Source organism: Mastigoproctus giganteus, chromosome 12 (assembly GCF_048544385.1).
Source record: "Mastigoproctus giganteus isolate SK-2022 chromosome 12, ASM4854438v1, whole genome shotgun sequence".
NCBI classification, from domain to species: Eukaryota; Metazoa; Arthropoda; class Arachnida; order Uropygi; family Thelyphonidae; genus Mastigoproctus; species Mastigoproctus giganteus.
Window position 1 is genome coordinate 157,298,583 of NC_143586.1, and position 20,911 is coordinate 157,319,493.

General features: G+C 35.1%; 1 protein-coding gene across 3 annotated transcripts in view; it reads left to right on the top strand.

Moving 5' to 3' along the window:
- LOC150077535 (uncharacterized) overlaps nucleotides 1–20,911 on the top strand; it is a 441,090-nt gene that overhangs the window by 177,113 nt on the left and 243,066 nt on the right. For all 3 annotated transcript variants that reach the window (XM_090386301.1, XM_090386302.1, XM_090386303.1), the window contains exon 5: nucleotides 12,240–12,410. In XM_090386301.1, the coding sequence (XP_090242427.1) occupies nucleotides 12,240–12,410 (171 nt within the window). The remainder of the gene's footprint in view (nucleotides 1–12,239; nucleotides 12,411–20,911) is intronic.

A 20,911-nucleotide genomic window follows, 5' to 3' on the forward strand; every position in this document is an offset into this window, starting at 1 on the left:
GCTGCAGTTTTGAGAACTGAAACCTTTCTTGGTAAGACCACCCTTTTGTTTCCTTCACTATTCTCATTTCCCTTCTCTGGAAAGTAAAATTAAAACTTGAAAATTAGTATGGCTATCAGAGTGATATAATTATGAATTATTTTAATATTACTTCAGTACATGTTTGACTTTTGATCTGCATCCCTAATATTGTTGGAATATGAGAAGTGTGTCTGTTAGGGGGGGGGGACCACCCTGATCTGAGTTTTAGGTGCTCTGCATATGCCTATGCATCTGGTCATGTAACAATTGACAGGCATTTGTTGAGAAAGCTAAGCGTTTGTAGTTAAAATGAACAACACAGGCCAGAAAAATCACTTCTAGGAGCTTGTACAGGATGTACCATTTACTTGAAACCATAGGGTAATGTGGATTTCTTTATGTTACAGGTGTAATGTGAACTGAAGATACATTTGACAAAGGAGAGAGAGAGTCAAGATCATATTATTAGTTGGTTTAAGATCAGCAAGGGAGACTGCAGAGGATTTTATGCTAGGCATCGTGACCCCATAACCCACAGTCACATAAAGTTGCTACAGAAATTCAAAGAGACAAGGCATGTGTTGGAGAAAACTCATGAGAGAAAGTGCACTATGACCAATGAGGAGACAAGCACCTTTGTTTTGGGAAAGTTTTTTGATAAGTCTCAATAAATCACTGCATCACGCCAAGTGACACTGGGGTTTCGACAACAAGCATCAGCAGAATTCTGTGTAGAAACAAGTGGCATCTGTATAAAATGCAGTTGCTGTAGAAATTGAATGAAGATAAACCTTATAAGCAAGTTGATTTCTGAAAATAGGCTATTGAGGAGGTTAAGAAAGACCTGGACTTTTCATCAGAGATTGTGTTCCGATGAGGCTAATTTTTGTCTCTTGTGAAATATACATACAAAATTTCTGTTACTGGTCACCATATAATCCCCAGTGGATTGGCCCCTGCAAGGCACAAGGATGTCCTTGAGTAATGGTTGATGTGGAATATGAAATGAATAAATCATGAGACTTCACTACTTTTAATAGACAGTCAACAGCAAAAATTATCCTTCATTGCTGGAGGAAATCATATTTGGCATTTTGAATGAACAGAGAACATTTCCAGAATGGGTCCTGAGAAGATAGTGTGCCTGCACATCATGCTGTGACTGTTCATGAATGGTTAGATCAACAGTTTCCACACACTAGATAGGTTAGAAGGGGTCACAGGAATGTCCACCAAGATCCCCAGACTTAGCCCCCTTGGACTTTTTTCTGTGGGGATACTTGAAAAGCAAGGCTTAATCAGAGAAGATACACGATCTGGACCACCTGCAACTCTGGTTCACAGAGACCTGCATTGATGTAGTGCGTAACAATGACATGTTCATGGTTAAGTGCTTAAGAAAGTGTATCTAAGGAAATGGTGGCCGTGTGGAACATGCCTTACGAAATTACATATTTCCTTCTGGTTCCAAGTAAATTGTACATCCTGTAGTTGTCTAATATTAATTTATTTTTAATTTTTATTTCAGATCTTACATGTCATTATTTCAGTTTGTTTTAGTTTATATAATTTTCTAGTGGTTGGATTATAAGTTTTTGATAGATGTTGTTTTGTGACTTGTTTCACTGTTGTTAGTGGACTTTACGTTGGGCTAACTGTTCATGTAAGTGGAATTCTTATTTTAATTTTTATAAGTCTTCTTGCCATTTTTTAGTGCTAGGGTTCAGCTAGCACAGCTTGGCACGCCAAATACAGCCGTCATTAATGGGCTGCTTTTATGGCACAAAGTTTACAAATGCATCAGCTCTTCAGTTCCACATGCAGCCTTCATTATTGTCCATAATACTAAAAATTAAAATAATAAACCTTTATAATCACATCAACATGCAATAGTATTAATTCCATTTGGAAATTTATTTTGAGCTCTTATTTGTGATCTGATGCAAATGTATTATGCACTAGATTGTGGAAATTCAGTCAAGCATGAAAAAGTGGCAGTGCAATCTGGCTCTCAGATTCTTTATTTTTTTTTTAATTCTATAAGTTAAAAAAAAATTAAATGTATTTTAAAAAACTTATAAGACTTGCTTTAGAGTTTTTATTCTTAAACTTTTATTTTAAAACTTTATTTTTAAAATATAGGCTTAAAAGATATTCCATCAGATATTAAATGTCAGATGTGTGCCTAACAAAATATCTACTAGCTGTTGTGATTTTTAAATCCTGGCTTAATTTTAATTTATAAAAAAAAATTAATTAAACTAATAATTAAAAATTATATTTTTATTATAGCCACTATACTGCCAAGATAATGAATACATTAAAAAGTGGCTAATTTAAGAAAAAATTGTATTGCTTTTATTCCAATCGTTTCTATGGTGTCATAGAGGACAGTGCGGCTTTTTTGTATATCATTTAGTGGATTAAGTCACCCTACCTTGCTGAAACTAACAATAATATTTGTCATTGTTAAGTGTCACAGTAAGGTGGTGTTTTTAATACTTGTTTAGTGTGCATTACTAATCACAAAATTAATTTATTTGTTACTGGTGAATCAGGTCATTTTTCTCAAAATTCATCCTTAATTTTGCATATTATTTTGAACAAATGTATTGTTTGACTATGAATACATGTTTGGACAGAGAATATGTCACAATGGCTTTAACATGAACAAACTGGTTTGTTTGAGTTTAAATGTAACCTAAGAGCCATGGCTTTAAATGCAGCAGTATACAAGGTTGCCACCAGTAGTTACTAAAGTAATAAAAATTAGCTCTTTCATTTTGGATTGTGCAAATTTTGAATCACCTTGTGTATATGTATACCCACACGCACACATACTAATGGAAATGGAAACAGAACACCACAAATGTCAGCTGATTTTGACCACCGTTGATGATAATGTTGTTTAAAGGAGAACGGAGGAATAAATAATTAAAATTTATGGAAATTTGATTCAGTATTAAAAACTGAACAAATTCTGAGTTGAAATGTTTTTTTTTTTTCTTTCTTTTTTTACTTAAGAAATTATATATATATATTTTTTTCAAAAAGTTTTGATTAAAATTTAATGTATTCTTAGCATAATGCCAAGAAATGGACAGATTGCTCGATGTCCAATTTATGGACTTTGAGAGAGGATGGATTAGTCAAACTGTTGGAGGGGAGGGTGCACTTCCACAATATTGCTGAATGAGTTGGATGAGAGACATCTACAGTTTCTTGATGTTGGGAAGAGAAAGGCATAGGCACTTCCAGAAACACTGATGAATGGTAGTTTCGCCACTTTGGTGTGTTTGTGCCACATGTGACCGCTCACTTTATCTTTATGAAGTAGGCTGCAATCTCAATTCCCATTGAACTGTTTGCCTCTCACTCCTACTCGCTGTCATTAATATTTTCAGTGGTGTCATGCACAGATCAACTGGAGGCTGGATTGTCATTCAGCAGTGTTTTGTGATGAGAACAGTTTTGGCCTTAGTGTGAATGATGGATGAATGGTGTCAGAAGATGCCCAGGAGGAAGAGAAAATTCAAACTCATGTAGAAAAACAACTTGTGTTTGTGGAAGCAATATGATAATCCATTATTAAATTGAAATATCAACAGCAGTCATCCCAATTTTGGTGAATATGATTCGAACAGGATAATGCTCATCCATATACCACCAATATTACCAGATTATATCTTCAAGACAGCAGTGTCCTCCCATTGCTTGCAAATCAGCAGGTAAAGTCCCAGTTGAACATGTCTGGGACATGATTGGAAGTTGCTTGACCTCAAATTTGTTACCTGCACTTTTGATTTCTCATATGAGAGCTCAAGTGAAGCATGCCCAGAATGAAATACTGCAAGATGACATCTGACACTTCTAGATGCATGCCAGAATCAGTGCTTCTATTCAAGCATGTGGGGTTCACACCCAATATTAATTTTCAATAGTGTAAACCAGTGGTATCCAACCTATGTCCATGCAGAAAGTGAACTAAAACAGCATTTTAAATTTTAATTATTTAATTATTTGACACTAAAATAAGTCGAAACAAACAAATTTAAAAGACTGTGCTGCTCATTGCAGTGAATATGTGGGAATGTTGAAGTTAAGAAGCCACATGTTCATGTCGCAAATTCTGTTTCTTTCGCTATATTTTGTATCAAATATGCGTATGCCCGACCAGAAGCATGTGTATATAGCGAGGTGCTATCAAAATGTTCCAGGATTCCAATTACGGCACACCAATTCTGCTTGACCTTGGTGGCTGCACAAAAGTGCATGCGAAGTACACCTCATTGAAAATGTAACACACTAATTTTTCTCGAATTACCTAGTGTGGCCCGCGAACAAATCTTACTTTGAATGTGGCCCTATGGGGAAAGGTTGGACACCACTGGTGCAAACCTTTCTTATTGATATTTCAAATAAAATGTAATTGTAATCGTTGAAATTTTAATCAGTTATTTCTGTCCCTCTTATTATCATCATAATAAGAGGGATAGGAATTAGTCAAAACTGGATCACTCTTTTGTGGTGTCCTGGGTTTCTGTTTCCTTTACTGTGTGTCTGTTGTGAAAACATAAATATGATAGTAAAGCATTTTATTTTGCAAAGTTTTAATTATAAAATAAACTAGCAATGTCTAATGCCACAGTAATATAATTACACATTGTATGATTGATATAAATAATATTACAATTAAAAAATGTGTTTTAAAGCCAATTTTTATCACATAGATATCTGAATAGTACCTAGTTCTACAGTATAATTACAGTAGTATAATTATAATTAAGTACAGTATAATTATAATTAAGTACCTAGTTCGACAGTATAATACACTGCCATACCATCAATATCCAGACACTACATATCACTAAATAACCTTTATGTACAGGGAAACTAATATGTGCTCTGTGGAACACTACCAGTTTTGTGAAGTTGTTCTCTGATATTTTTCACCATTTGCCTTCAAAGCAGTGACCAGTTCAGTTCTGTTTTTTGAGCAGCCTTTCCCATACATGACTCTAATACAAGTATTGGCCTTCCCAATGTGCTGCCATAACACAGGTAAAATTTAATGTCCAGGACTTTTGATAGATATCAGCATTCATAGTTTTATCCAAAACATCTTACAGGCTACAACATGAAACACAGCTCTAGACCATGCTGCCACTGCCAAACTTCATTGTCAGGATGATAGTCTGACAAGTAGCTTACCCATACATCCATCTCACACAAGGCATGACCATAAACTGGTACACTATGTACAATGATTTATCACTCCAAAGCACAGCTTTCTATTGGTCTACGCCAATGGAAAGCTATGCTTTGGTATAAACCAATTGGTCTATGTCAAGCTAGATGGTGTAAGGCCCATCATCTAGCTTCATGTATAGTTGGGGTGCTTAGGTTTGTGGATGGCTATGCAACCATGGTAATCCATTTCATACAGCATCCTGTGCACCGTTCTGGTGCTAATGTTCCAATCATCATACTGATGGCCTGCTTCTGAGTGGACGATTCTTTACATGGTTATCCTCTCGTGTTCAGTTGGCTTCAGAGGTTTTCCCAGCCGTTTTTTGAAGGTTTCAGCACCGGTCCACCTCAACTGCAGATCACATCGCCATTTGTTGACTTAAGGATCTTCAGTGCCATTGAAATGTCATGCATACCAATTGCTTATGTGGCATCCTGTTATCATTTTGTGCATTGGAAGTTTGTTAACTCTATCAACTGCAGTATATTGCATTCAAAGTCATACTGCTGTCTCCTCAAAGGCCTACAAGCATATTTACAGTCGTGTGCTGAGATGTGATGCTCGTGTAGGGTGTGACCAGCTATTGATGGAGAGGTGTCCAGTTATTAATAATGGGTCAGTGTAATTGATGTGATAGTGACATCCAACACAGAAATATTTGACAGCATGCTGTTAGTATTAGTATTGGCAAATGATACAAGAAGGCAAGCTTATACATCATGGGAGGGGTTTTTTTTTGGTTTATGACATATAAACTTCTATGCCACACTTCAGGAATACTAGCAAATAGTAATAATTCATAATTTAAAGCAAAAAAATGACTTATGTGTGAAGTAAGAAAGTTTCACTTCTGCAAATCTGCCACATTGACCACTCATTCCTCCAAACAGCACATGGCAACAAAACGTGATATCCAGTGCCTTGGATAAAAATAAATTTTACTTTCTGGATTTCTTTTGGTCTGATTTTAATGAAAGTTGGAAAAAATCGACAAATCATTCTAGAAGAGCCAAATATAAAATTTCATGAAAATCCATTCACTGGGATTTGAGTTATTACATGGGTGGACAAAGAAATAATAATTGTCAGATTTTTATGGTCCAATTTTAATGAAATTTGGGAGGGCTCTACAAATCTTCCTGTAAGGGCCAAATATAAAATTTCATGCCGACCGGGCTAGCCAGGTGGGTAAAGTGCCTGCCTGGAAACCCAAAGGTCGTAGGTTCATATCCTGCCTCGGGCTTGGATCAGAGTAAAATGCAAAAACTTGGGGAGGTACATTGTGGCCATAGAAGCCTATGCGCCGACAACTAACAAAAAAAAAATAATAATAATAAATAAATAAAATTTCATAAAAATCCATCATCTGGGAGTATAGTTACTACATCAGGACCAAAAAAAAAAAAAAAAAAGTAGTGATAATTTCCAGGTTTTTATTAGTACAATTTCAATAAAATGTGGGATAATTCAACAAGTCTTTTTAAAAGGCCCAAATATAAAATTTCATGAAAACCTGCTGGCAGTAAAGTTGCCACATGCAAATAGATGGCACGCACAGTTAAGACAATAGGCACATTATGCATATATGCTATTGCTCCTTAAAAAACCATTTCCCACATCACCTGCCCATTCACTCTAAATATTTTAGCTTTTCCTTGACCTTCTTCAAACTCCCCACTTCTACAATGCCAGATGGAAGTTTATTCCAACAGTCAGCTGTGTTGGCAGGAGATGAATTTATGTCCCTTCTTTAAACATTGCCATTTGTGAATTGGGGATATTTTCCCAATTCACAAAGGGTAATGGAAAATGAAAAGGACCTGGGGCAGTTGTGCAGTGCAGGCAGGCTGCCAGGACAGCTCACAGTGTTTTGTATAATGATATACATTAATTTTGCCGGAAGGGATAAGGAAGTGATTATACCATTGTATAAGGTCAGGCCACATCTTGACTACTGCATACATGTCTGGAGGCCTCATTTTAGGAATGATGTAGAGCTTCTGGAACAGGTATGGAGAAGTACAACAAGATCTACCAAAAAGAAAGTTCAATTCTGCAAATTGTAGCATCTGGAGACTTGATACCTCTGAGATGTTTAAGGCTTTGAATGGCTTGAGCAAATTCAATGCTGATGGGATTTTTTTCCTTTACTCAGATTATGCACATGAGGGGACATAAATTAAAATTGAGAAAGGATGGTTGCAGAATTGATGTGTGGAAGTTTTGCCTTCAGCCAATGGCTGGTTGATTGCTAGAACAAGCTTCCATCTATTGTTGTGGAAGTGGGCACTTTGAATAAATTCAAGGAAGAACTGGACAAGATATTAAGGGATAGAGAGGTGAAATGGAATTGGGTTACATTACTGTCCATTCTTTGTTTCTCCTTCTAGTGTGTTATGTAACCCTAATGATAAAAGTCTGATTTAAGCTTTATTTGGTATGGAAAAATATGCTTACTAATATAAAATTTATTTCAGTAATTATTTTACATCATTAGGGTGGTAACAATTTCAAGGCAAACTGGTATAAAGGTACTGTTAGTTCAAATGGATAATAAAATAATTTAAAGGCTATTGTAATAACAGAAGTTCTCATAAATTAGTCTGCTATGTGACTATGTCCATGCTCTCTAGATTTTTATAGGAATTTTCATCTCAAATTTTAATTTTAAAATTTGCATCAATAATAAAATAGTGTCTCACAAAGATGCATGCACAAATTTTTGTAAAATATTTGTGTATTTATAGTTAAACTTAAATTTTTGTTTTTTGATTAATATGTTTTGCTGATTAAAGATGGTGTTAGTTAAAACAAAAGGGAAATAACACTTTATATAATGTGAAGGGTAAATAGCATGGGTGTTTGATGTTTGAATAATGCAAAGCAATATTAAAGTGGTACTGTAAATTTACGAACGGTGTGAAGTTCAAAGGCAGTATGGAAATGAATATGCCCCAAAGCCACCATTAATAAAGAACAATTTGAAGATTCATGAATTTGTGATAAATTTGAGATGTTTGATACTATGCTGGATTTGTGAATGAAGTTTGGGAGACTCCAGACTTTGCTTTCACAAATCCATGCTGATCATTGGGTGAGAAAAATGTACACTATATTCTCAAAAGAGCTAAGTGGAAATCTTATGTGCTAAGATTGTTGCATGATATGAATGAAGATGTTTCCAGTTTCCAAGATTGGCTTTGTGAATAGTTTAAAGCAAAGATTAACAAAGATGCAAGATTTTTGGACAAGAATATTTTTTCATACGAGATAAAATTCAATCTAAGTGGTACAGTGAACTGACATAATTATCGGTTCACTTTATCTCACTGAGCTTGAATGTACATATCACTGATAACTTTTATTTTTTATTTATTTATTTATTTTGAAGGGCATTCATTGGTGATAAGTAGCTCCATATACTTTATGTATCCATTCTTAATTACGTAATGTGTCCGAGTGTTTGCTTGCCATTTATGAGCTATATTAGGATGAAGGATGGATTGGCTGGGGCATCCCCACATTATCATCATATCAGGGCCTATCTCTTGATGATCATTTTCCAGATCAGCAGATAGGCAAACACGAAAGTGTCGAACTATCTCTTATGTTCATCTGAAATTGCACTCAACTTTTGCTTAAGAGCTACCTGAGTATGTAGTGTTAAGGAAAAAACCCACCCCATTTCAGCAGTTGAAGGAGGAAATTGAACAAGGGTGCTTTCGGCTGTGAACAGTGCCTAGAAGTAAATGGTAGACAAGTTCAACATCTGTATGCATTCAACATGTGCCATAAACTTTGCTTCTGTACACACCCAATGATGGTAGTCTGAGGTTTGTGATTAATTTTATTTATTTCCTAAAATGTGGGCACATCTCTTTGAGACCTCTGTTGTATCCTTAACATAAAATTAATGTCAGTGCCAAATATTTGAAATATAAATTTGATCCTAATTATTAATAATATTTACATTAATTTTTAACTACTGACTGGTAATATAATGCTGCAGTAACATAATAATCAAAATTATAAGGGATAAGAATATCATATTCATTATGAGATTAATAAATAATGAGCGATATTAATAAGTAAAAATAATAAGCAAAATACATGTAAGTAAAAATAGTTATAAAAAAACAAGGGCGTGACCATAAGGATACAATATTTTTACTGCTGTAAGACATATTTATAAGTAACCCTGTTAAACACACCCTTTTGAGTCTTATAGGAGTTAATAAAGATAGATCTGATGTACCCACCTGTATATCAAAATTACGATAACAGAGTTAGGTAGATAGTTATCAAGCTATTAACCCATAAACGATGTCCTGTTTATGTAAGATTTTATAAACCCTACTGTTATGTTTATTGCACTTTTATGTTTTGATTACTTTTAATTTCAATTATAGTATAATTAATATTGTTACTGATTTTAGTTACCCTCAAACACCAATTTGATAATAATTCCATGAACCGTTTTAGAAATGTTTGAGCCAGTTAGGAAAACTGATTGTTTGGAAATTGAAAGCTTCCCTTTTATTGTCAATTATTGCACTTATATTATTATCATGGACTTTTGATATATGTATATTCAAATAAAGAATTTTCTCATGGCTGTTAGTTACCAGTTTGTTAGCTATCTGTTATGCTTATCAATCTTTAAAGCACGTGTTTTAGTTTTAGATTTTATAAATACAGTATTATATTATTTTACTAGCAGGGACAGGGAGGTGATTATCCCGCTATACAAGGCAATGGTTAGGCCACACCTAAAGTACTGTGTACAGGTCTGGAGGCCTAATTTTAGGAAGGATGTAGAGTTGCTAGAATAAGTACAAAGAAGGGCAACAAGATTTGTGAGGGGAAACAAAGGGGTGCTCTTACCAAGAAAGGCATAAGTTCTGCAAATTGCAGTGCCTGGAGAGTAGGCACCTGCGAGGTGATCTGATTGAGGTGTATAAAGCTTTGAATGGGTTGAGCAAGCTGAATGCTAATGGGATTCTTCCTCTTGCTGAGATTAAGAATCTGAGGGGGCACAGATTCAAATTGAGGAAAGACAGTTGTAGAATAGATATGCGGAAATTTGCCTTTAGCCAGCAGGTAGTTGATTGGTGGAACAGACTTCCATCTTTTGTTGTGGAAGTTGATAGCCGAAATAAATTTAAGGCTGAGCTGGACAGGCATTTGGAACGAATGGAGGGGTGAAATGGGAGGTTTTTTTTTTTTTTTTTTTGCTGATGCTGCATAAGCTTGCTTTCTTGCATCACATGCCTCTGCTAATGCTAATAATTAGTACGTATATGTTTTCATATTGCATATTATCTTATTTGAGTGTTGTATGTTGTTGCTATCTTATATCAACTATTGTCCTTATACTACATAACTAGCTGGTACTATTCTGATTTATATATGATAAATATTGGCTTTAAAAACATTTTGTTATTGTGTGTGTGTTAATACACACATGTGTGTGTATTAACACACACACACGTGTGTAGTGTTTCCTAACACGTGGGCTGTGTTTTCAAGGTTGATTCAGAACCCGAAACAATGAAAACAGTTTAAGTAAATGTATTCCTTAAATCAGTTTGTTTCCAAGTTAGTGTATTTGTGTTTCTACAATTACTGCCTTTATCTTTAAAGGAAGTGTTCAAAATAATTGTCTTGCTCTTGAATAAGTGCCTTGCTGTGGTCTGCCTAATGGATTCAAAAATTCCCGATATTGTTTAGATTTGCTGATGTTTAAATGTTAGCAGATCATTTCAGTGTTATTAATGGATGTTACATAAATCATGGATTTTAGATAAAAATACAGTTAATTTGGGTCTAAAGATGAGAGGTGCTGTTGTGTAGCCTGCACAACAGGGCCTCTTATTTTATTAGGGAAATGCTCATCCTAATAGTCATGGCTACTCGACTAAAATGAGAGTGCCACCAAACATAATCCACATGTGGTGTCAGACAGCCAAAGGAAATTCATCTGGTAAAACCAAAGGATGGATTAAGCAGTCAGCAATAATTCTTGTGCATAAATTAATACTGAATTGTTGCTGTTACCATGACTGGATGTTGGTATGCGGATTCTCTTTTGCCTAGTGATAATTGATTGCACCATTTCTTTTGAAGCCAGTCTCATCAGCAAAAAATGTGGAGGGTGATAAAAGAGGTTCACAAGCACACCAACATTGCAACCAAGTACAAAAAGCTTCTTGTGGTGGAAAATCTACTTCAGTATGACCTTGTAATTTTTGAATATGATACGGATTAAGTTTTACTTTCTGTAAAATTAACCACACAGTTGCATGTCCTGTGCATTCTTATGCTGTCTGTGGGTTCTGTCACCAGACTTTTCTTTGACTTGTTTCTCCAACTTTACAGTTCTGGTGATGACTGGTGTACCACCACTTGAAACTTATTAGTTTGAATGATCTTGAAAGGTCTCATCTGGTAGACAATTTGGAAACTTTTGGAAAAAATGTTTTCATTTTTAACTGTATTATGCTGGGCAAGTTACATGAGATGCTAGTCTGTTATTTCTTGGTTTGAAATTTTGTTCCACTGAACTTCATTTAAAACTGATGTTATGCTAAGAAGTTACGATTATGAATAATAAAATTAGATTTCAAAATAAATTCAGACTGTACACACTGGAATGGTAATCAACTTTTATACCTACCTGCCCACACAACATGCATTTTTACTGTATAATTTCTGGAACACAAAAAAGGCTGTAATTTGGGAACTAAGTGATTTGGAGCATATGTTTATATAATTTTTATCATTGTTTTCAGGTTCTGAATCTTTCATGAAAGCACAGCCCACATGTTATGAAACACCTGTATATAATTTTTTAGATTTTATTTATTTTTTGCTAGTTTATTTAAAATTGCATATTTAAAATTATTTATTTAAAAGTAATAAACTGAATTAGGGGAAAATTTGTGACATTATTTTGTATTTTTACCAGTGATACTCCCTGTATCTTCTCAGCCACAATCTCCAGGAGCTACTGCCGCTTCTGCAATACCAGATGTGATCCCTGAAAGTTATAATAACCTCAATCAAGACACAGAAAATCATGTTGTCAGTCCAGTTTCCCAGCCAGTTCAGCCACTGGTTGTTAGCATTGATGGTGAAGGTGTGTAATATTACTATGTATAACATTTTACATGTAAACACACACATACACACGTGAATCTCTTTATTTAGATTTTTTTTTTTTTACCCTCCTTTTTTGACTGATTAGGAAGGCTTGTAGTGTTTCACTGTACGTTGTAAAGTCCATGTATATTTTATTGTAGTTCTAGTTGATCAGCCAAGTGTATACTCTTCTAAAATGCTGTTTTCCCCATCCTTTTTCTTCTTTTCCCTTTAACTCTTAGAGATATGCAAAATAGATTGTTGAACAGTTTGTTGTTTTTACTGTATTTAATATAATTTTGAGAGTTGTATTTCTGTGATTTTTTTTTTTTTTTCCCTGTATTTATAAATGCAGTTAATTAGTAAAGTGGTGCTAATTAATGAAATGTTAACTCCCAAAACATTGCTGAACTCTGTAATTAAATTATTAATAAATTCTTTCATAATTAGTACCAGTCTTTCTTGGGGTGTTTACTGTCTTCTGAGTACATCACAGGCTGTAACATAAATTTCATATAACATCTTATACTTTAAAGTTAATGATTAGAAATTATTAAAGAAACACATCATTAGCATATACATTTTTTTTAATATATACTTATTGTAAAATTTGATTGGTATACATGTGGCTGCATTAATCAGCAATAGAGAATTATTTCATACTTTATAAAACTTATCTATACACTTTGGTGTTTTTGCTGAGTTCTGATAAAAAAAAAAAAAAAAAAAAAGAGGAAAAAAGAAAACACTGGATTATCTTCCTTGCTTTTAATCCCCTAATTATTAACACAAACATTATTAACACAAATTTTTATACCTTCTCAGAAATATAAATTTCAGTGCAGTTAGTGCAGACTTAGTTTTTGTTATTTTTTTTTTTTTGCCAGTTCAACTAATGTAGTCTATATAGTATAAAGTAATATCAGTTCATTGATTAGTACTTTAATTTTTTAAAGAAAATATGATATAAATAACTTTAATGTTACCATGTTGTGTTCTTATTAGGCTTCATACAATGTGCACTTCTTTTCACAATCCATTTTCATTTGTATCTTTAAATCGGTTAACTCTCTGAGCATTACAACATATTGAGTGCATTTGTCACAGACTTCACACTGATAGTGCACTTAAGTGTATGCCCACATTTTTAATTAGTTTAAAGCATGTGGATCACATTTGTTAGCTTTTTTTCCCCATTTTTTTCCTTTCCCCCTTCTAATGGATGTAATAACTTTCCATGTCTTGGCATTTTCCATACTTCATTGTTTGTTGTGAAAGGTTGTTTGCCCCAATAATATTCAAAGCCACTTTGTGAAAAAATGCTTTATCTTTGGATTGAGATTTAAAAAAAGGAAAAAGTTGTAATCGTCTTACTTCAGAAAATAAAAATATTGATATGAAGATTCCCAGTAAAATGAAATGAAAGTATTGTTGATGAAATATTTCAATTTTGTAGTAATAAAATGATATGAATTCCCTCTCTCACGTGCGCGCCCACACAGTTATATTTATTTATAATTTTTTTTCAGTTATATTTATAATTTTTAAGTTTGATTATAATCGTAGCATACAGAATAAAAATAAAACCAGCACTTGGGCTTTTACATATAGTTAAAAAAAAGTCTTAATGCCTGGAGAGTTAATAAGAGTAATATAAAGAGTTTATGTTATGAGCACCACCTTTTGCTATGTGAAAACTTTTTCTTTCATATGGTTATAAAATAGAAAAAAATTGCATTTTTGTATTCCTCTTATTGAATGACTGCATTTTTATTTTTCAAATTTTATATTTTATTTATACAGGTCTTACGAAACATTAACATATATTTAAACAGATAGTATCAGACAGTTCAAACAGCATTGTTTTGTCTGCATGTATAACTTCTTTTTCTGAAAGAAAAGTGCAACTAGTGGGAACTTACTGTGATTGAATTTCCACTGCACTTGCAACTGGATTACAATTGAATATAAGTTCAATAACAATCAATTTCATACAAAACATGCTTCAACCCCAATTGGCATAAAGAATTGTTAGATACAGGAAGTCTGCTGAGATGAAAAGGTAATAGGTAACAATAAAAGGTATCAGGAAGTGGCCAATGTAGTGTTTTTTTTTTTTTTTTTTTTTTTGAGTTAACAGTATAGGGTATGGATTTGTTTGAACATTATGCTGCAGCTTATTTCTGCTTAATTTTTATAAACAAGACTGGGCTTCATCCAAGTCTCTACAATATTATGGTTGCAAACTGGGTAGATTTTAAATGCCATAACATTGCTGCAAATAATATTGGAAATGTCAATATCATTCAGTGCTTTTACTGTCCTGGTTTTATCTATATTCTTGTAATTCTGTGCTTGCTAATAGGACAGGGATGGGATACACTTAATAGAAAGGGTGCAAGAATATTTGCTGATGGTATCAAGGCAGTGTTAGGAGGGTCAGAAAACTGCTAGCTTGGGGGGGGGCGGATTCACAGACTAATAGATTAACAGTAGCCACACGTAGAGGTGAAAGTGATTCTTACACTGCTTCTATTGGAATGAGCAGCAGCCTGGAAAGTGACTTGGGATTTCAAGAACTGCTGGGAGTCTTCATAGAACAAGTAAATACATGGGTTTTGTTAGGGCAACTTAGAGTAAGAACAGGTGCACATATACTTGCATGTACACCAATGCTAGGAATATAGTAAATAAATTTGAGGTGCTGATGAAGACATCAAAGGCTGATGTTGTTGGGATCTCAGAGATGTGGTGTCACACTGAAATAAGGAATGCAAAATTGGAACTTGGGGAGTAAAATGTGTACAGAAAGAATAGACAGGACAGAGGGGGAGGGGGAGGAGGGGTGATGCTGTTAGTTAAGAAATGCATAAAATCTAAGGAAGTGCATCCAGCTGACATGAGTGGACAGTGCAGTGTTGAATCAGTTTGGTGTGACATAAGCACTGGGAAACCCAAGTTGAGAGCAGAAATGTGTTATAGGCTTCATGACTTTGATGAGTACAGAGAAATAGTGGGTCAGTAAATCAGATTATCTTATAAATTGGGATTTTAACTTTGCGGATATAGATGGAAACTTGTGGGTTAGTTACTCACACACACTAACAACAATTTTGTAGATTTATTGGATGATTGTTTTCTACAGCAGCACGTTTGAGAGGCAACCAGAAGGAGTAATACTCTTGATCTAAAGAGAAGGGTTTTTGCTTTCGTAAAGGTGACTACAGTGGTCGCAGAGAGTTTTTAAATTCTGTATAGTGGGACCAACTGATGATGTTACTAAAAGAAAATTCTAAATGGGAAGAATTCAAGGAATTAAGCTTGGAAGCTATTAGACTTTTCATACCAACTAAGAAATACTGTTCAAAGTTTAGGCCTAAATGGATGTCAATGGATGTAAACTAATGAGACTCGTGGCAGAGGGTAAAAATGTATGGGATGAAAAAAAATCATCAGCTGACACAGAAGAATATGATACATATAAACTAGTTTGTAATCTAGTCACTAAGGAGATTAGGCAAGACAAAGAAAAGAAAACAAAGAAAAATAGTGCAGACTTCTTTACTTATGTAAGCTCTAGAAGGAAGGGGATGAATTAAATTGGTCCACTTGATATCGATGGTTCAATTGTTGAGGATTCTGCTCAAGTAGCTGACAAACTGAATGAGTATTTTGCATCTACATTCACACATGAGGAATTCTGTAGGGAAGTGGAGGCCAGAAGCTTATCAAACTCTGTCAGGGACTTAAATGATTTTGTAATAACTGAGAGGAAAGAGGAGGAGAAATTGATGAAGTAAAACTAAGGGAGGCACCTGGGGCAGTGGGATCTATCTAGTTCCCCATCGATCTATCTAAGAAGCACTGCAGGATCATCTAGATAAGAATGCAGTTATAGTTCAGACATAGCATTTGTTTAGGGGAAATCTGGTCTGACCAATTTGATTGAATACTGTGATGTGGTCACAAAGGAACTGGATGCAGAAAATATTTTTGATATCATATACTTGGGTTTTAGGAAAGATTTTGATACTGTTGCACCTGGAAGACGACTGTACAATTTGGAGCAGCATGACATTAAGGGCAAGGATAAAAGGATGGTTGAGTGGCAGAAGACAGAGTGGTAATATAGACACTGCTCTTCATAGACTAATGTTTTTAGTGGAGTTATTATTAATGGGTCTGTGTTGGGCCCATTGTTGTTTTCTGTATTTATCCATGATGTTGATGAAGGTATATAGACACTGCTCTTCATGTCCATGTTTGCAGATGGTACGAAGTTTGTTAGGGTGGTTAATGACAGTAAGAATGGTACGTTACTGCAACAGAATCTAGAAAAGTTGAGCAGATGAACTGAGAGGTGGCAACTGAAGTTTAACATTGACAAATGCAAAGTACTGCATAGGGGTAGCAGTAACCCCAGAGTAACATACCAACTGTGCGGTACTACACTCAGAATAGTGGAAAATGAAAAAGTCCTGGGGTTAATTGTGCAGTCAGATATGAAGGGATAAGGTGGTGATTATCCCCTTATATAAGGTTGTGGTCGGGCCACACCTTGAGTACTGCATACAAGTCTGGGGGCCTCGTATTTAGAAAGATGAGCTACTAGATTTTTTTTTTTATGAACATCCAAAACACGAGAGGTATTAAAACCTATTGTACTTAGTACCATGCTTGGGTTGGAGGTTGAGAAGTGGAAAGAAGATGTTTGTTGACATTAGACTTGAACTTCGTAGACTGTAATTTTCAGGAAATACGTATGAAGGAAGCTTGTTCCAGAAAACAGCAGTTGAATGAATAAACAAGGATGATGAAAAGTTGGACAGTAAATAGATGTTGGCTGGTGGCAGAACATGTTCGGACTGTTTTGAAAGAGAGAGCAGGAATTATAGAAGCCAATTCAGAAGAACAGTGCCCATGGAAGTATCTGTAGAAAAGGCATGCAGCAGAAACAGTATGTCTATGAGACAGAGATTGAGTACAGAGAAGGGCAACGAGATTATTGAGTGTAAAAATGGTTGCTGTTACCAAGGTAGGCTTAAGTTCTGCAAATTGTAGCCTTTAGAGACTAGGCACCTGCAAGGTGATCTGATTGAGGTGTTTAAGGCCTTGAATGGTTTGAGCAAGCTCAGTGCTGATGGATTCTTCCTCTTACTCAGATTCTGCACCTGAGGGGCATAAATTCAAATTGGAGGAAGGCAGTTGTAGAATAGATATGTGGAAATTTGCCTTTATCCAGCAGGTGGGTGATTGCTTGAACAAACTCCATCTGTTGTTGTGTAAGTTGGCAGCTTAAATAAATTCACGGCTGAACTACACAAACCTTGGAAGTGAATGGATGGGTGAAAGAAACGGGAATTTTTTTTTTTTGGCTGATGCTATGTAAGCTTGCTTTCTTGCATCATATGCCTCTACTAATGTTAATGCTGATTTTCAAGATTTGAACCGAACTGGTGCATGCAATATAATATTAGTTTAGATAAATGTAGTCAAGTACCTGCTTGTTGGATGACTTTTTTTTTAATATTACTTTGACCTTTGTTCATTATGTCCTGCACTTCCTATATATTTTGCTATTACTTCCTTTTTTTTTTTGCGCCAGTTTGGCCTACTTTTATTTGTCAGGCCACACTGCATATGCTCAGATGCCCATGTTGAATGTGTACCGCTGACATCCTACAGCAGGTGACTTTACCTATCGCTGGCAAAAAAACTGCATTCTTCTGAGTGTTTTTGTTTCAAAACAAAAACTCAACCTGAAAATTACTCTGAAGATTTTAAATTTCTTCTTTCTTTAGAAAACCCTGTATGATCATTCAAATTTATTAATCTGAATTAAGTATGATAATATTCATATGATGAGCATCAAATTAATAGAAATACAAAAAATGTACTCATTTTATTTTTGAGATTATCATAACCATATTAAAATAACCAGATCTGCTAATCCAAATAGAGAAGTGGTTGTTGCATAGTGATCAGCATGTCTGTATTACTTTCTGAATAACACTACAAATACCTAGTCAGCAATATGTAATCAACTTTTTATCTCTCTAAATAACCATTCTTATATCATATGCATTTTTTTTTAAGTTAGTTTATTAGCCTTATTGACTAAATGTTTATACAGTTAGGTAATGTTTCGGGAATGTTCCTGGAACCCATTATCAGACCATACTTGGCTTTACTAAAGGACAGGAAAAAAAAAAAAAAATTATTACAATTAATTGTTAATTGTAATTAAATGTTAATTAATTTATGTGATACTACAAACATCCAATTAGCTATAATTTTCAAGTTTTATACAAATAAATACAACAATAAAGTAAAAGCAAATAAGATGCTGTCTTGTTTAAGAGCTTTCTGTCTTGCCAAATGACTGTCTCCTTCATTCAGTCAAGGTGTTCTTGTATGTTCAGCACACCTTGGGGCCTGGGTCTGAATGTTGACATCTTATTAATTGGAAACAAGTATGTTGCCAGCTGGTTATTCTGTGCACAATGCTTCTTGTTCAAATGTGCCTTGGGGTTTTCGGAATGGCTAGCAAAGCCTCATTTCCAAAACGTCCTAGGTTGTAGTTGTGCCAGTTTTGGATCTGGGGAAGGGGAGATGGTATTTGCCTTGTTCCATTTGCTTTGAGGCCTTTGTACTGTTAATTTTCTAAAAAATTAAATGTGACAGCAAAAAACCCCTATAGTAAAGCTCACACAATTAATGAATAAGAAAATTGCACAATACATAGTGGAACTGAGGACAGTTAATAACCGACTGGATGAGTAGTGCATGGACAGACCATCCCCAACATTCCTGGCTTGTTGGTTAGGCATTTACATGCAAAAAATATATACCAAACACAACAAAGAAGGTCTGTCTTGCAAATCCAGCTCCAGCATGCCAGCCAACATTGTTTTTATCTTTGACAACTTTATGTTGTGGCCTGGCTTGCTGGCCAACATGTCATCTGACATGTTGTGCCTTATCGTAAACATAACTTAAAAGGGACAGTAGAAGAAGACCTCAAAAAAACAAAAAAGAACGTTCCAGATGAGAAAGACAGCCAACTCACCCCCCCCCCTTCCCCATAGATCCAAAACTGTCATAACCAACCTAAGAAGTTTTAGGAGTGAGGCTTAGCTAACCATTCTGAAAAAAATTTACTCCTAGACATATTTGAACATCATGAGATCCAGGATAACCGATCTGACAATCTACCATTGGCCAATTAATAAAATGAGCTGTTAAAGGCACCCCTTGATTGATCGAAGGAGACAGTCATTTGGCGAGACAGGGGGCTGTTTAACAGGTATTTACTTTATTTATGTGTTTATGTTGTAACTACAAAACTTACAAGTTACAGATAATTGGATGTTTGTAGAAATGCATAAAAAAACTAACTGTAACTATTTGTTTTTCTATTCTTTAGTATAGCCAAGTACCGTATTTCCCCATGTATAAGACGCACTTTTTTTTTCTTCGAAAAATTTGGGGTATAAAAACTGGGTGCGTCTTATACAGTGGTTGTAGATATTTTTTACTTACATTTCCTGCTTGTTGTCTTTGCGCTCATTGTTTTGCACTTGTTACTGGTATATTAGGTTATGTTTTGCCACGTTCTGCCCAGAAATGGCTCAGAAAAGATTTTCGTACAGTGCTGAATTCAAGTTAATAGTGATCCAGTTTCCAAAAGTGAATGGAAATCGTGCTGCTGAATTAAGTTTGGTCCTCCTCCAACTGAGAAAACAATCGGAGACTGCTACGGGAAGAAGAAACCCTACTGAAAATGCCATGGCAATAGAAGGCCATGAGAGGCAAGTCAGCAAAATGGCCTGATTTAGAGAGGGAATTGAAGATGTCCATGTAATAATTTAGCAAAGGGCAGTTGGAATTCTTGTGTCCACAAAAATGGTTCAGCTTGAGGCAAAAAGAATTTCTGATGAAAAAGAAGATACTGATTTCAAAGGAGGACACAATTGGTGCTTCAGGTTCATGAAACGGAATGGACTAAGCATGCGTACACGCACCAGATTTGCCCAAAAGATGCCTGAAAGCTATGAGCAGGAGGTCCTTGAATTTCATCGTTTTGTCATTCAATGTCGGAAGACACATCAGTTTGAGTTGGGAAGATTGCAGATATGGATGAAGTCCCCCTCAATTTGATGTTCCAAGTAACAGAACTGTTGATAAGAAGGGGGTGAAAACTGTAACTGTGAAGACAAGTGGACATGAAAAGAGCCATTATACAGTTGTTCTAGCTTGTTGTGCTGACGGAACCAAGCTGCCTCCTATGCTGATTTTCAAACGCAAACAATGCCAAAAGAAGACATCACTCGAGGAGTGATTGTCCACGTTCGTGACAAGGGTTGGATGGATCCGGATGGGATGAAGATCTGGTTTGAGAAAGTTTGGAGCATGAGACCAGGTGGGCTCTTACGCAAACCTGCCCTATTGGTGCTTGATCAGTTCAGGGCACACATAACAAAAAACACAAAGAAGATT